We start from the raw sequence: 17,200 nt of genomic DNA, 5'->3' as shown, positions 1-17,200 counted from the left end.
CTTAATTTTTGTCTCTTTGTTCATCAATATCTTAATTTTTAAGAGAGAATTGTATATGATAAACGTGTTCCAGAAATAGTCTAATTTATAAGCAAACTTTTCCGTTCTTTCTCTTTATATTTCACACAACTACTTCCCTTTTCCTTCCCCAACTGCCGCCTAGGATCTCTTAAAAATTGAGAACCATTTAAAAATTCAAACCTTTTTAAAAATTAAAACACTCAACTCCTAAGACAATTTGTCTTAAAACATTGAAGACAATTTGTCTTAAAACACTCATCTCCCCATATGTACAAATTTCCTGGTTATAATATGATATCAACTTATCAAATATCAAGTACGTTTTCTACCGATTTGATTTCGTTGTCTGGATATATTTTGCATGTTTGTTTCTGTTTCCGTGAACTTTTCTTGGGGTTTCTCTCATTTAAGAAAAACGTACAAACACACCTACTCCCCAAGGTACAAGTTTGAATTCAAGTACACACGTTTGTTAGCCTACTCTGTTGTACTTTCTGCATAAACATTCGTACAATCTTCACACAAATATACAAACATCAAATAAGTGTGTTTGTCATAGCTTCTGAATATCAAGTCAAAAACAATACAAACAAATCTCACACTTCCCAAAACCCATCTATACAAACACAACAATAGAGATCGTAGTATGTGTTGTCTCGTGTCAAGAAGCTAAAAATCAAAGTTAGATCCGAATATTTTGTTAGGGTTACAAGTTACAAAACCGGTTCACCAAAACTATACTAACCGGTTCACATCAAAAACACCATCAAATGTTGTACATATAAGTATGCACATGACACCACACCAGCATATAACAAATATGCAAAATTTGCTGGCAATTTTTTTTGTTTTTTTTTAACTCTCCTTGGTGGGTTTTGATTCGAAAAATTTTGCGACTGCTTGATAGAGATTTTCTTCTTGAAATGGTTTTGATACGTATCCATCCATTCCGCTTTTTTGGCACTCTTCAAATGTCGCGTGGATGACATCAGCGGTCATGGCTAGAATCGGCAAATGCCATTCCGTGGTTGAACTGTCGATTGTACCGCTCGTTTGTTGCTCGTTTGCTTGACTTTCCATCGATCGGATCCGCCGCGTAGCCTCAAAACTGTAATTTAGTTAGACAGTCTGTCAGTCTCACATCAGCTAAACACAATCTTACCTGGTTGTATATGGTTAATGACATAAATGGATAACAAATTATTTGGTTTTAGATAATCTCTTTATCAAACTTTTATAATGTTACAAAAACAACTCTTACATTTATTAGGTTTTAACAAATTGACTCGTATCATTTAGTACAAAAATTTTATGATCAATGATTTATAACCAAAATCAAATTATGTGTTTTAGTTAAATATGAAACTTTTAACACTATATTTAGTGTTTGATTAATAGTATAACACTATAATAGGTGCTACACTATTTCAATTTAACGTAAAAATGGAGTTTTAGTGTGGAATTGAGGCAAATTAATTTTTATTTCAATTTTTACATTTTATTAAAATTTTATTTTAAAGAATTATACAAAAGGTCTTGTATTTATACGTACCCGTCCATTTCCGGCATTTGAATATCCATAAAACACGCGTCAAAACCGTGCGGTATTTTAAGCAAATCAAGAGCCGATTTCCCGCTATCCGCACACTCAACTTCCGCCCCGAATTTCTTAAGTGCTCCCGCTGCAACTCTCCGATTCACTCGATTATCATCAACCACCAAAATCTTCTTCCCACAAAGCAAACCCCTCAAATAAACCGATCCATTCGCCATTACTTTCCCTTGTTCCGCCTTCTTTCCTGTTCCCAAAACTTGTTGCAAACACGCCGCCACCATACTCGCCCTCAACGGTTTCATAATCAAAGTATCCGAAAACCCCGCATTCTTCGCCTTATCGAATTCCATTCCGGTGATATTCGTCGCCAAAAGAATCATTTTCGGCGACTTTACCACGTTCCCGTTGGACAACCACACGTCTTTCTCGACTAGAATCATATCCGGCCGACGACCGGAATCGGAATCGGAAACAGCGATTCCGATGTTGCTAACGACGTCGACGGATACGCCTAACCGCTTCAAATGGTATCGAGTGACCGCGGCGCGAACCGGTTTGTTGTCCACCACGGTGGCTTTTAGACCTTTGAATGAAGTTGGGAGATCATCATAATTTGGTCTTTTTGGATCGGTGATTGTGGTTTTTTCACATCGTTTTAGGACACAAGTGAAAGAAAACGTGCTGCCGATTTGTGGGCGTGAAACGAAGTTTATTTGACCGCCCATTAATTCCACCAGACACTTGGAAATGCTTAATCCGATTCCGGTTCCGCCGTAGTGTCTAGAAGTGGAGCTGTCGGCTTGCATGAATGGCATGAAAACGAGGTCTTGTGCGTGTAATGGGATTCCGATTCCGGTGTCTTCAACGGAAACCATTAGAGAAACGTTTTGAGAAGGTGGGAATGGGAATTCTTGATCGGACATTAGGTGTTTGAATTTGTCCCATGTGTTTCGATCATCTGCTGCTTCACGACCACTTAATGTTTTGAATTGCCCATCAGATCTTCCATTCATACACGTGTCAGATTTTGATTCAAGAACAGCTTTTGAATGTTCAGCTAGATGAACTTGAACAAATATATGCCCTTGCTCAGTAAACTGTCAAAAAAATTACATCTTATAAGAACCATAAGAAAAACGTTCTTTATATAATTCGAGTCAAAATCAAAATCACCAAATTTACTTACTTTAACAGAATTCCCAACGAGATTTGTAATCACTTGTCTGAATCTTCCCGGATCCCCCATTACAATTTGAGGAACTTTATCAGATACAAGAACAGCGAGCTTCAATTTTCCCAGAAGTTATGAAGAAGAATAGAATCAGATATAACTTTGATTAAACGAAATTGAGATCAATTTATCAACAATTTTTAAGAAAATTTACCTCGATTCCTTTATGGCGGGACTTTTCTGAGAACAACGAGAGAACATCGTCTAAAATTGATCGAAGATCAAACGGAACTGCTTCAAGTTCTAATTTCCCAGCTTCGATTTTGGCTCTATCAAGAACTTCGTTGATCAAAGTAATCAAAGCTCGTCCACAAGCTTGAGCCGTTTGAGCGTAATCCCTTTGCGTTGAACTTAAATCCGTATCAAGAAGTAACGCAAGCATTCCTGTCACCCCAATTGAAAATCAGAGATAAAATCGAACAAAAAGATGGAGAGAAAAAAGGGGGGAAACTAACGAAAATGACGCATACCAAGGATTCCGTTCATGGGGGTTCTGATTTCGTGTGAAACAGTAGCGAGAAACTGAGATTTAGCAACATCGGCAGCTTCTGCTCGGACTTTCAATTGTTGCATGATATCAAAATCATCTTCAACTTGAACGATATGAATGGCGCCGGTGTAGAACATGTAGCCGACTAGTAAAACAATGACGTAACCCAAAATGGCGGAGATGGTCGCCGTCCATGAGATCGGAGGTTTATGAAGATACCTGCAAGTCATCTGGTGCTTTCTAAACGGGTCACCGAAGTCTAGCTTACTGACACGTGTACGTGACTGGTCACCTTCTTCAGTCTGACGTCCGTACATTATCAGAGGGTCTGACGTGTTGGTGACGTCATATACCTTCACGACGATTTCCTGGTTTCCGGCAAGTTGTCCGAGGAGATTTTCAACCAGAGACTCCACGTCAAATGCTCCACCGAGATATCTGTTTTCAAAGACAAAATCGTTGAATTTCATCGTCGAATCAACAACTGAGATATGGAATAATGGGATAAGGAAGAATTAGTACCCGGCTGTAGCTTCAATTCGATCGCGAACAGATGCATTTGGGGGGAGTTTGGATTTGTAAACAGGAATGGTTAAAACGACTCCGAGATGATGAGAACCCAAGAGTTTGAAAGGGCTTGTGAGCACTGCTTTGCCAGTTGATCGAGCTCTCAAGATGTTTTCTCGATCTTCCTGCGATCAAATTAGGGTTTTATCAGTTTTAAGCTTTTGAAATTCATCGGATTAGTTGATGAAATTGAGAAATTGAGAAATTTTCACCTCGCCGGACATCATATCTAGCAAGTTGAGATACGAAAGAGTTTGTTGAGCGAAAATCACGGGGGCATATTCGTCACGATGAGGTGAAGGTTCTTTATTCGCCATTGTTCTTATTGTCCCACCATGTTGACTCTCGAATTCTTCTCTCTCGGAGTTCATTACCCTTTGTGCATACGCTACACCGCTTAATAGAGGTCGCTCGAATGCTGTTCTTGCTGTATATTCTGCAAATGTTTCCTGCATCCATCATCAAAGATATGAATTTAGGTTCAAATTTCTGATCGAAGATGAAGGCAAGTTGAGTATTTAACTATTTATTAGGTTCGCCATTTTCCTTTGACTTTTGAAGTCAAATGAACTAACTTTCCACCTTCAAATTCGACATGAATTTAAAAAGTTTCAAGAATAACAAGTGCTATAAACAGAGAATTAGCCGCGTTGGATCTGTAACAATGCACATTTATTTAGCTAAAAACACAGTAAAGAAGATCAAGAATTTAGGAAAAATACACAATCGAGAATTATGATAATTTGAACAATTATAATCAAGAATACCCAGAAATTAATTTTGTTCAAAATCAAGAAAAAGGTAAAATCAAGAAAACCCAGAAATTAATTTTTTCCAAAATCAAGAATACCTAATCATAACTCTGTTTCTTGAATTGCCCAAAAATGTGCGAGAAGAAAGAAAAAAAAAATACAAAAAGCAAATCACACATACACAGCATAAAAGGTGAAAATGCAGAGAGCATAATACACAAATATAAAGGGGGAAAAAATTCAAACCTGATCAATTACTGAAGGGTTCTTGTAATAATGAAAAGTCGAAACCAAAACAGCAAGAGCATGAACATGATTAACACTAACACTAAACTGATCTTGCAACATTCTTGCCCTTTGATCACACATACTCACTAAACCTTCTTCAATTCTCTCTTGATGCCCTTCATCGATGCATCTATAAACATAAATCGCTGCAAACCCGAAAGTAATAATCCATAATGCTAAGTATTTTCCTTGATTTGTTCTTGGAAAATAAGTGCGATACTTTCGTTTGGTTCCAAGTTGCTGTTCATTCAAACTCACAGCCACCAAGTGATGGTGGCCATTGCCATGACCTTGCATTTTCAAACCCATTTTTTCAGTGAATCGAAAACATGAGGGTAAAATTGGAAACAAAGGTATGAGGATTTATATAAAGTTTTGTTCTTCAAAGGACAGAGAACTTTTTCAGTAATTTATTATAAAGTTTTTTCTAAAACAAAATAATTGCGACATTGTTTTGTGTGAATTTAGTCAAGAAAACACACAACCCCAGAAAACCCACTAAAGAATAATAATCAAAGACAAGAAATTCATCAGAGAGTTTCACACAGTGACAGTGAGTTAGAGAGAGAAAAATAAGAAGGAACAGAAACAACAAAAAGGGTATTTTGAAAGAATTCCTAAAGGGTTAAAAATTCATGTCAAAGGGAACAAGCATGGCTGTGTTTGCAGCCCTAAAAAGATGCACAGAAAGCTCAAATTCCAAAGGAACTTTGGGTTTGAATCGAATTAAAAAATCGAAGTTGTTGTGAAAACTGGAAACCCTAAATTAATAATATTAAAGAAAAACACAGGCGTGAAGGAAGGAGACAAACATTAGCACATTCACTGTGTTTTTATTTGTGATTTTGAATAAAGAAAGAAAGCATATCAATGGAAGCCAAACTAGAAGATTTTTGAACAGCAAAGCAAAAGCAAGAGACAGAAAAGAGGGGAAAACAACGAAAGCCAAGTTGTATTTTGGATAGAATGAAGTGTGTTTAACTTGGTATAAACATGAGTTGTTTAATAATGGAGGAAGAATAGGAAATTAGGGAGAAATTAATAATAAAAGAAGGATATGTTTGGCTATATTACTTTATAAATGCAACTGAATCGAATTTTCAGGATTTTTTCAAGATACGCTCTTGTCCCCCCTCTCCCTCTTCCTTCAATAAAAACAACCATCAAATAATCAATTTTCCCTTTTTCCTTTTGCAAATTAAATCATCCTATAATTCAAAAATCAATGGCGATTATTATATATAATACTATTTATTTTGATTTTATTAGATAATATAGTTTTTATTTTATTTTTAAACAATAAATTTAATATAAAAAATAATACAAAATTCACTTAAGTTTACACTAAAATTTTAATTTAACGATAAATCCGGTTTTCTGCTAAGGTGGTATAATAACATGTCGATTTTGATGACGTGACATGCTGACGTATCAAAATTAAATTCTTTTCCCATAAAAGATACTAAGTTTTTATTTTTATTTTTTTAATTTTGACACTGAGTTTTTTATTTTGTTTTTCAATTTTGATATTCTTTTTTTTTTTTTCAAATCGAACATCATTTTTTTCGACTTTATTCAATGTAGACCATTTTCCATTTGAAACCATATAAATATTTTTATTATATTTTAAACCGTATAAATAATTTTTTTTATTTAAAACCACATTCTTATATAAATACAAGGGTTTTTGTTACATTCAAACCATAATATAATGAATAAATATGTATTGATTATATAAAAAAAAAACCGTATTTTACATTAAATTACGCAATTTTAAAATGAGTTTGGAGGTTTTGAGACGTGTAATCGTTCAAGACACCGATGTCATATTTGTAACTCGTGAAATTTTAACATCTTATTTAATATTTATAATATTATTATGAACATCTTGAATCTCATGGTATGACTCTTGAATATTACTAAATCTTGAATGACCGTTTATTTAATTATTGAATGAAAATTAATTTATTCTAGAGACATATAATCACTATATCCATGAAGGATTCTTAGACATAAACTATTATAATATATGTTAAATTTAAAGGATCTTGAACTACTAATAATTTGACATATATGTATGAGGCTATACATATGCACATGTACACCCACAAACAAATAGATATCTTATAATTAAGGGATTTTTTTAAGAACATCATATATATATATATATATATATATATATATATATATATATATATATATATATATATATATATATATATATATATATATGGCTAGGTTATAATGTGGATGGACAACTATTGTGTGGACGTGTAGATAATGTTATTTTATGAAAATTACTAAGAGAATATGTTGTTTAGTAATATGAATACGTTCAATCTCACAGAACTATTGTTATTTTAATGGATTCTCACAAATTCTAATTAATTTTTGTTCTCATTCATCGTTTTTTATTTATTTTAATTCTTACAGAATACGACTCAATAAACATCCTGATAACATTCTGCCAGAATGAGAATAATTAAAAAAAAGTGTATAATAACCTTATAGACGATTTAATTAGTGAAAATGCTAAATAATTATATAAGATTGAACGTATTCATATTATCAAACAACATATTTTCTTTGTAATTCTCACAGAATAGTATTATCCACACGTCCACACAATATATATATATATATATATATATATATATATATATATATATATATATATATATATATAAGCATAACTTTTCTTTGAAAATGAAGAACTAAAATAGCGTAGAATACAACTTTTATATAATTAAAACATATTTATATATAGCATTATGGTTTGAATGTACAAAAATATTGTATTTATATAAAAATATGGCTTTTAAATGAAAAAAAAAGTATATTTTATACGGTTTAAAATGTAATAAAAAATATGTATATGGTTTCAATGGAAAATGGTAATAACAAACATTGTATTTATGCAAAAAAAAAGGTTTTAAATGAAAAAAGATGTATTTATATGGTTTAAAATGTAATAAAAAAATATTTATACTGTTTTAAATGGAAATGATCGACATTGAACAAAATTGGAAAAATGATGTTCGATTTGGAACAAAAAAATAGTGTCAAAATTGAAAAACAAAATAAAATTCAGTGTCAAAATTGAAAAAAAGTAAAAACTTACTGTTTTTTGTGGAAAAAAAAAAACAATTTTGACACGTCAGCATGTCACGTAATCAAACCGACACGTCATCATGTCACGTCAGCAGGCAACCGTGTTGAACGGTGAAGTAGTAAAATTGTAACAAATTAGAAAACACAATGTCAAATTAGAATTTTGGTGTACATTTAGTTACTTTTATGCTATTTTCCTTTTAATGTACCTTAAATATAACTATTTATGGGACTTGAACTTTCACATGATACCAAAGTGGTAGAAGTCTTTCAGTAGCAAATTGTTTTTAGACAAAATTATATAAATAGTACATATGGTTTATTGAAAATCTCAACTTCGGTCCCTATTAATTTTTTATACGAATGGTCCATTCGGTTTCTAAAACTTACACAAATGGTCTTCGAGCTATATAAAATGAACTATTTACCCTTTTTTGTTTTTTTTTTGTTTTAATTTTAATATATTTTAATATTAAATTGCAAAGGTAACATTTCCATCTCACCCAACCCACACCACCTCACATACAAACCTACAACTAAACCCACAATCATAAAATAAAGAAGACAGTTAGAACACAAAATGAAGAACATAAATGGTGGTGCGATTCATCTTCTTCCTATAGTCATCTATTAGTCATCTATGTGTGTATGTAGTTTTGTGGTTTTGATTCATGTACTTCATTCTTCTTTTTCAATTTTGCATTCCCTTTCCTCTCCATTCATCCTTCTCCCTCTACCACCACCATCATAAGTCTCTCTCTCTCTCTCTCTCTCTCTTTATCTCTATATGTATACGTGAGAGAGGAGTTCACACATCCAATCCTTGATTCTATGCACTTTTTCCGTCATTAAATAGCTCCCCCACACCATATTTCTTTTTCGTCATTGAAGAGCTCTCATTGTCCCCTTTGTTTTCTGACATTATAGAGTTCATATGCATGTTTTCCTACCAGATTTTTAAAACAACCAAGGAGAAAAAGAAAGAGATCAAGTGTCAAAACAACCAGATCAAGTTTCAATCCACCGAATTTCATGTTTTTTTTATTAAATCCTCGGCGTCGCCTTATCAGGTTTTCAAACTCCAACTATTGATATCACTTTGGTTAACAATTCGTGGTAAACATTGATAAAGACTGAGTTTCAAAACACCATCTTTTTTGTGGTGTTCTGGTTAGTTGCTACAGACTACTGAGAGAAAAATAAAATCAGGGGAGAGAGGGAAATATATATTTCGTTCTTCCTCATGGTACTGAATATGGTCAGTTGTCAATCTTTTGTGATTAAAAGACTTGGGGTTAAAAGGGGTTTGGTTTGACTGATTTTGTTCTTGGATCCAATTTGTTTAATATTGGTTTAAATAGGTTTGAAGTTGAGGATGTCAAAAGGTATGGGGGAGGTGTGGGTGGGTGGGGTTAGGGGTGTGTTTGATATTATATTATTTATATTTTCTTGTATTTAACGAAAATAAAGGTAAATAACTAAAAAGGGTATGATAGACATTTTACATGGTTTATGACACATGTTTTCATGAGGACCACGTTCATCAAAACAAATTAGCAAGGCCTAAAGTTTTGAACTTTGGTAAACCACACTGACTGTTTATTTAATTTGTCTAGTTTTTATTACAAACAATATTATTGAAAAACAACATGTAACACATGTTTTCATGGCATGTATTATTACAAGAAGGTTAATGCACTATGGAGGGAATGTGACACATAGAGTAGTGGTACGCGACGTATATGGTTAAAGTCAAAAGTGGTCAACAAAAGTCAACTGTGACGCGATGTGAATATTCTTCAGTCGTGATGTGTTAGGGTTTCCTTGTATATGTGTAATGTTGGGACAAAACACATGGTATGAAATGGTGACACGAAGCAAATTCGGAGCTTAACACGTGGGTCGTGACATGATGCGAACTTGGATTTTAGCCTAGTATATAGTTTGAAAGGGCTTCTGATGGTTTCTTTTCACGTATCGAAACCAAAATCGGTGAGTAAGTAATTTAACTTAAAGATAGAGTTCATGAGGTCGAGATGCGAAGGTATGACTACTATACAAGAGGAGGTATCCACTTGATTCGTTAGTACATAATTATGTTTACGTAAATGAGTCGTGAAGGTTTTTTTAAAAACGGAGGTAGTACTAGAATTCATGATACACTGTTGTTATAGATTCAATAGTAAAAAAAAATCATGGTAAAACTCTTAATTTAGATAACTAGGGTTATAAACACTAATTTATAGAACTATCAACTATGTGAGATTGGGCCAACGACTTATGAGATTAAGTTGTTTAGAAATTGTAATGTGAAGTTCTACTGAACTTGATATACTGTCCAAATAGGTTTAGACAAGTGATGAATTGGAATCAGTGAAGTGTTTGGCTCCAGAGTAATAGTTAGTCTTCACTAACTAACCAAATGAGTAATCACACTCTTCTTCTAGATAAATTTTATTTGAATGTATGTTTATTATTTTATTGTGTGATAAATACTTTATTATGGTTTTTGTGAAATAATATGTTATGAGTTTAGAGCTTATAAAGTTGTATGTGGTGAAATGGTATAGTTGACTCTTATAACAGGTTATTGTTATATGGAGTGAAAAATTGATTTAGTTGAGTTATAATTAAGTTATGCTATGCAGATTAAATAGTTAATTTTCTTATGTTTGTTATGAGCAAGGAAATATATGTATAGCTATTTATGGCTATGAGTAACAAAGAACTGATATAGTGGTTGATAGTTGTGGAATGTACACAGATGGTTTTAGTTGATGACCATCGAACTATACAAGAAGAGTTCTCTCATTATATTATATGTGACATTAGTATGATAGGATATTGGTATACCATTATTAGTATACAAATGTGCGTTAGACTAAAATAGTCTTGTAGTGTTATTCGTAAGGCAATGCGATGAGGTTATATGTGTAACGATACGAATTTTCTAACATCTAATCTAAGGGATATATCAGAGTTTTATCTATACAAATTGAAATTCTACTTTAATTAAAACACTTTAAATCCCATTTTCAATCATGGGTTTACAATAAAATCTTACATACAAATTGGAATAACAAGGAAATACATAGTACCACGGCTGCTGCTACCTGAGCCTAAAAAAATAAAATCTCTAGAACATCAGACACAATCTGTTTGGTGAGTTATTCTTTCTAATTTTCTTATCTTTCTTCTTGATCATCTTTCTCTTACTATATCATCTAACTCTTTCTCTAATAGCATACACTATTATTCGTTCTTCTTTCATATGTCTCTTTAACTATTCTCTAATCTTTCTTTTTACTCTTTCTCGTCTTATCTAACTCTTTCTTTGTCATCTACTTTGTTTCTCATACTCTTCTCTATCCATCTGTCACTCGTTTGTAGCATCTTCTCATACTATATACATAATCTATCTCCATGTGTAACTTTGTCTCTTCTCTATTTGTTCTCTTCTCTACTCTTTCTTTCTCCAATGCCTCAACATTCTTTTCTCGTATAAACCTAACTGTCACATCTTATTCTACAATCTTCTCTATCTTCTAACGGAAACAACATCCCACTACCTTACCGGGTACACTTATCTAGTCTTACCCTTCTTTTTTACGATCCCTTGTGGATCCTTAATCTTTTTTATTCTCTTGAATCCCTCACAGATTCCTTACTATTAATCCATCGTGTATTACATCTAAGTTCTTATAAAGAACTCTCTTATATTGTTCCTCTCAAGGATACTTTTCTCTATCTTCTCTGACCATACACAATCTGGATTCTCATGAGAATCATATATCTACATTCCCACAGGGAATCATCATCTCTTTCCCCATATGGGCATAATCTCATTCCCGAAGGAATCTCACTTGTGTCGCCATATGAACCATACTCTTGTCCCCATATGAACCATAATCAAGTTCCCGAAGGAATCTCTATCTCTTTTCCCCGAAGGAACCATATTCTTATTCCCTAAGGAATCATACTCTTTGTCCCCGAAAGATCCTCTATCTCTTGTCCTTTAAGGAACCATCTTTCTCTACATCTCTATCTTTGTTATGTGACTCATCACATAACACTTGTCGTATGGATAATCTATCTCTTTATCTCATCACGAGATCATATAATTCTTTTCTTCCAGTACTTCACTCATTAAGTACTTAGTCTTTATCTATGTTTAATAACATATAGGTATTCTACACAATACCATTAATTCCCAGACATACATACTTAACCTTATGATTATACTGCATATAATCATCTTCTAACTCTTTCTTTTACCTCTTGGGTATTTAAAAAATGTCTTTCTCATCTTCTTAACATACTCCAGATATATTTGTATACTTTGCTACATGCTTTTATCATATACCTTATATATACTCTTAATATATGTACATGCTCAAATACATGTTCTTACACGTATATTTTCATCTATCTTCATCTCATTACATGGGGGCATTCACTTAGTCCCATAAGATTCAACATATACACACACATAATCTAAAGAAAGAGATAGAGAGTGAGAGTAATAACTCACTTTGTTAGTTAGTGAAGACTAACTATCCCACTTTCTTCAATTTTGTCATTGATGCATTTTGGATCCATTTCCCTTACTTTTAGGCCTTTACATACACATATACTTGTTCTTAATACTTGTCTTATACTATTAAGAGTTTTTGACTCTCTAAGTCAAAATAACCATTTAACAGATTAACATTCTAACTTTTCATTCTATATCTCTTAATCTACTCTAATCAATGAATTAAGTGCCTCATAATACCTAATTCATCATAATCTGCTCTAATGCATCAATTTAACATAATCACTAGTTAGGGTTTCAAACCCTAACTTCACATACATAGATTTCTCCATAGAAATCACATTCTAAGCTTGATTAATATATCTAAACACTATCATTAACATCATAATCAAGCTATAGGTTGATATCTCTTAATCTACTCTAATCAATGAATTAAGTGCCTCATAATACCTAATTCATCATAATCTGCTCTAATGCATCAATTTAACATAATCACTAGTTAGGGTTTCAAACCCTAACTTCACATACATAGATTTCTCCATAGAAATCACATTCTAAGCTTGATTAATATATCTAAACACTATCATTAACATCATAATCAAGCTATAGGTTGATAAATTTAACCAATTTACTCTTAATGAAATATTTCACAAAATTAGAGAAATCATAACTTGATTTAGAGAGGATGAAAATATTATCAACCCACCATCTCTAGCTTCTCGTGACACCATTTGGGCAACAAAATCGCCCCTTTAAGCTCCTGATGGATCTCCCCATCTAAATAGATTGAATGAGCTCTTAAGAGGTTATAATCTATGTTCTACATGCATAATTGCACTGCAGCAACAATATCAATTTCACCCCTTCATTTTCTAAACTTTCATGTTTATCCCCCATCCATGTATTATATATAATATGATTTTTCCTCCTCTACTTTGTAAATTGCATTTTCCACCCCTCTATTTTCTAAAATGCTACTTTGACCCCCTCAACTTTGAACTTTGTAAAATGTCACTATTACCACTTCCGTTTTCTAAATTTCGTGTTCATTCTCCGTAGTATATATAATCCGATTTTCTTTAATAACTTTCATTCCTTAACTTAAAAAATTATCTTATATGTATGAAAATGCAAGAAGCTATAACATACTATGTTGTTTTAATCAATTTTCACTCATAATACGCAACAAAAACACGTAAAAACTCATGACAAAGCATGAGTTCAATTACTAGTGTTATATAACTACTAAATGTAGAAATTATTATTTCAAAGCTAATGATAGCAACATAGTTATTTTCAGTAACATATATTGGTCAATATTTTAATTATATTCTTATATTTTTCACAATTTATAGACACTCGACTAGTCCTGAGATTATAACCAGAGTCTCCTCACGGGAGAACGTGAGTTTGTGTATAGATCTATACAGGATTGACAATCCCGCACCATAACTGTTAGCTACAGTTAGGCCGGCAGGCCTGGGTGACAAATTCATTTCGATTCCGATACCTGAAGAACGTCGTTCAGGCAATTCAATGGTCGAGTATGGTTATAACAACTCATAAATTTGGTAGTAAGAATATACGATTAATGTATGAATGGTAATAACTTCAATTAGTTTTATTATAAAGTAATAGAACTACTATACATATTAGAGTTTTCAGAGTTTTTCCGAACTGACTATACATACTGGCAATAGCCAGAATTTTTCATGTAAAAGGGGATTTCTCATTCAAACAAATAATACACAATACATTCAATGGTAACTAGACATATGAAATAATACATTATGAGATTCAGTAACAAAATACACATGTTAGAAAATAATGGATTTTCTTGGAAACATACAAATACTTTCATTGATTCATTAACAGATTTTCCTTATAAAAACATGCTTATGAACTCACCAGCTTTATGCTGATACTCTTTCAAAACTGCTTGTATTCTCAGGAAATCAGTAGACAGGTACCTCACACAGATTTTGAGAAGACGGAGTGTATAGAGTCACGTCTTTTACTTTTGTTATAATTTTGATGTATATATATATATATATATATATATATATATATATATATATATATATATATATATATATATATATATATATATAAATCAAACAGATGTAAATGCTTTACTTAATCAATGTAATGGTTGTGTTTACTTTGATTAATATGGTGCAATTGTTGTGATACTATACATGACGTCCTCCACCCCCGAATGTTTCCGTCGTTCCGGTTTGGGGGTGTGACAGATTGGTATCAGAGCTATTGTTTATAGTGAACTAAGTATACCGAACCTTACATGGTATACAACTATAAACACTAAGGGGCTGAAGTGCTATGAAACTAAAAGTATACTTTTGAAATATAAGTATTTTATAAGAAGTATACAAGCATACATACGTACCAGAAACAGTATCATAAGTTGAACAAAACAAAAGTATGTGGATGTTGGACACTGCAGTTAAACCTGGATAGTTATGTAATCATGTATTGGATCAATATAGCCTGATCAACTATATTTATTTGAGACATGACCAACATGTGTCTGGGAGTGACTGTGGTGTAGCAGCAAGCCTAAAACTCTCCAAGCTATGTACATCAAGATATCGATAGAATAGAGCATACAACTTAAAATACTATAGGAGTATTTTAGCTAGAGCCGAATACAGTGTAGAGATTCATTCCAAGTGTTGCTACTTATTCCTTTCTAGCGATAGTTTACTTGCATGGGTAACCTTTCTTTGTTTATCGCTTAGTAGAACGCTTTATCTATCAGGCTGAGATATATCTTGTTTCATATCTCTTGATTCAAAGATCTAGGGGACTTACCATCCTCTTCTTCCTGATTATTTTTAGAACAAGATGCCTCCCAGGAAGAAACCTAACAGAAAGAACAACAATCCCCTGATGGATCCGACGCCACCGCCTCCTCAGTTCGATCCTGCCATGTTCCAGGCAGCAGTTACAGCCGCTGTGGCTGCCGCAATGTCGCAGATAAATTCTGGCGGCTCTAGCGGGGCGGGAAGTGGTACCCATCCCCTTAATCTTGAGGGTGATCAGGGACACCAGAAGGAGTGTTCCTACAAAGATTTCATGAATGCGAAGCCCAAGTTCTTCGACGACAATAGAGGAGTCATTCCCCTAACTCGATGGATCGAGAAGATCGAGTCAATTTTCGAAATTTGTGCTTGTTCGGAGGCCAGCAAGGTGAAGTTTGCCGCTTGCACCTTCACTGATAGAGCATTGACTTGGTGGAATAGCCGGGTCAAATCCCTAACTCTACCAGTTGCAAATGCAATGGGTTGGGAGAGTTTAAAGGAACTCATGCTTTCTAAGTACTGCCCAAGGGGCGAGATGCAGAAATTGGAACACGAGCTTTGGAACCTGAAGATGAAGGGTTCCGACATTGCCTCCTATACGGCTAGATTCTGTGATCTGGTCACCCCGAAAAGCAAGAAAATAGAGAGATACATATGGGGATTGACGCCCCCAACTCAAGGAAATGTCTTGGCTGCTAAACCTTCCACTTTCGACAGCGCCAAGTGTTTAGCACAAACTCTTATAGATCACGAGGTTGATCTTGATGCAGTAACAACCGTTCCTGAACCATCAAAGGAGAGTGGTGGGAAGAAGAAATTTTGGAACAAGCATAAGGCCCAGTCTTCGCAGGAGCCCTCCAAGAAACAACAGGTGGTGGCAGTTCATACCGCTACCACCCCTGTTGCTGTACCCACTACTCCAACAACTCCCAGTCGTTACGCTGGAAATTTTCCCTTGTGCAACAAATGCAACTTCCACCATTTGGGAGTTTGTAGAGAGATGCAATGCGAAAAATATGTCTGAAATGGGCACACGGCTCGGTTTTGCAAGACACCAGCTCAACCGACCAATCAAGCTTCTGGAGCGGGCGTGGGTCAAGTCTATTATGGCTATGGGGAGGTTGGGCACTTCAAGAGAAATTGCCCCAAGGCAACAACAGTTGGTAACATGGGGAAGGTGCTAGCGATGGGCCAGGAGGAGGCAGTTGCTGATCCCACTGTTGTTACGGGTACGTTACTCCTCGACAACTCTTATGCATGCATTCTTTTGGATTCTGGTGCGGAGAGAATTTTCGTCAGTCATGCATTTAAACATCTGCTCAAGTATAAATCCCAACCTTTAACCGAAACATTCACCGTCGAGATGGCTAACGGAAGGAAAGAGAGTACTAACAACGTATTCATAGGCTATACCCTTACCTTAAACGATCTTTTCCAATTGACCTTATGCCAATTTCCATAAAAAGCTTCGACGTTATCATTGGCATGGATTGGTTGAGCCCAAACATGTTGATATTCTTTGTTACGAAAAAGACATACGACTCAATCTGCCATCCGGCGAAGCCCTTATTATATATGGCGATAAACTCAGCTCGAACCTCCATATCATTTCATGCATCAAGGCTCAGAAATATATGCGAAAGAAGTGCCATGCATTCCTAGCCTATGTTGTTAATGAGAAACAGGAAGTAAAAGACCTCGAGAGCATCCCCGAAGTTTGCAACTTTCCTGATGTTTTCCCTGAAGATCTTCCCGGAATCCCTCCCGAGCGCCAAGTCAAGTTCCGTATCGACTTAATTCCCAGAGCTACTCCTGTAGCTAAATCCCCA

General features: G+C 34.2%; 1 protein-coding gene across 1 annotated transcript; it reads right to left on the bottom strand.

Annotated features, from left to right (window-relative positions):
- Nucleotides 1-549: 549 nt before the first annotated feature.
- LOC145128278 (histidine kinase CRE1-like) lies at nucleotides 550-5,926 on the bottom strand. The gene is made up of 8 exons (XM_079063086.1): nucleotides 4,863-5,926; nucleotides 4,077-4,313; nucleotides 3,820-3,989; nucleotides 3,278-3,735; nucleotides 2,962-3,191; nucleotides 2,763-2,861; nucleotides 1,574-2,673; nucleotides 550-1,129 (listed from the first exon to the last, which is right to left on the bottom strand). The coding sequence occupies exons 1-8, from the start codon at nucleotides 5,211-5,213 to the stop codon at nucleotides 877-879; spliced, it is 2,898 nt and encodes a 965-aa protein (XP_078919212.1). The 5' UTR covers nucleotides 5,214-5,926; the 3' UTR covers nucleotides 550-876.
- Nucleotides 5,927-17,200: the final 11,274 nt, after the last annotated feature.

The sequence above is a fragment of the Lactuca virosa genome, chromosome 8 (genome assembly GCF_052849685.1).
Source record: "Lactuca virosa cultivar CGN04683 chromosome 8, Lactuca_virosa_CGN04683_v6, whole genome shotgun sequence".
NCBI classification, from domain to species: Eukaryota; Viridiplantae; Streptophyta; class Magnoliopsida; order Asterales; family Asteraceae; genus Lactuca; species Lactuca virosa.
The sequence above is the reverse complement of the archived record's forward strand: the minus strand, read 5'-3'. Positions and strand labels throughout refer to the sequence as shown.

Excerpts from the sequence above, each read along its gene's own strand:
- LOC145128278 (XM_079063086.1), bottom strand. The coding sequence starts at position 5,213 with ATGGGTTTGAAAATGCAAGGTCATGGCAATGGCCACCATCACTTGGTG. Across the intron at positions 3,192-3,277 it reads CCCCATGAACGGAATCCTTG|GAATGCTTGCGTTACTTCTT; the intron begins GTATGCGTCATT and ends TTGGGGTGACAG. Across the intron at positions 1,130-1,573 it reads CAAATGCCGGAAATGGACGG|TTTTGAGGCTACGCGGCGGA; the intron begins GTACGTATAAAT and ends ACTAAATTACAG.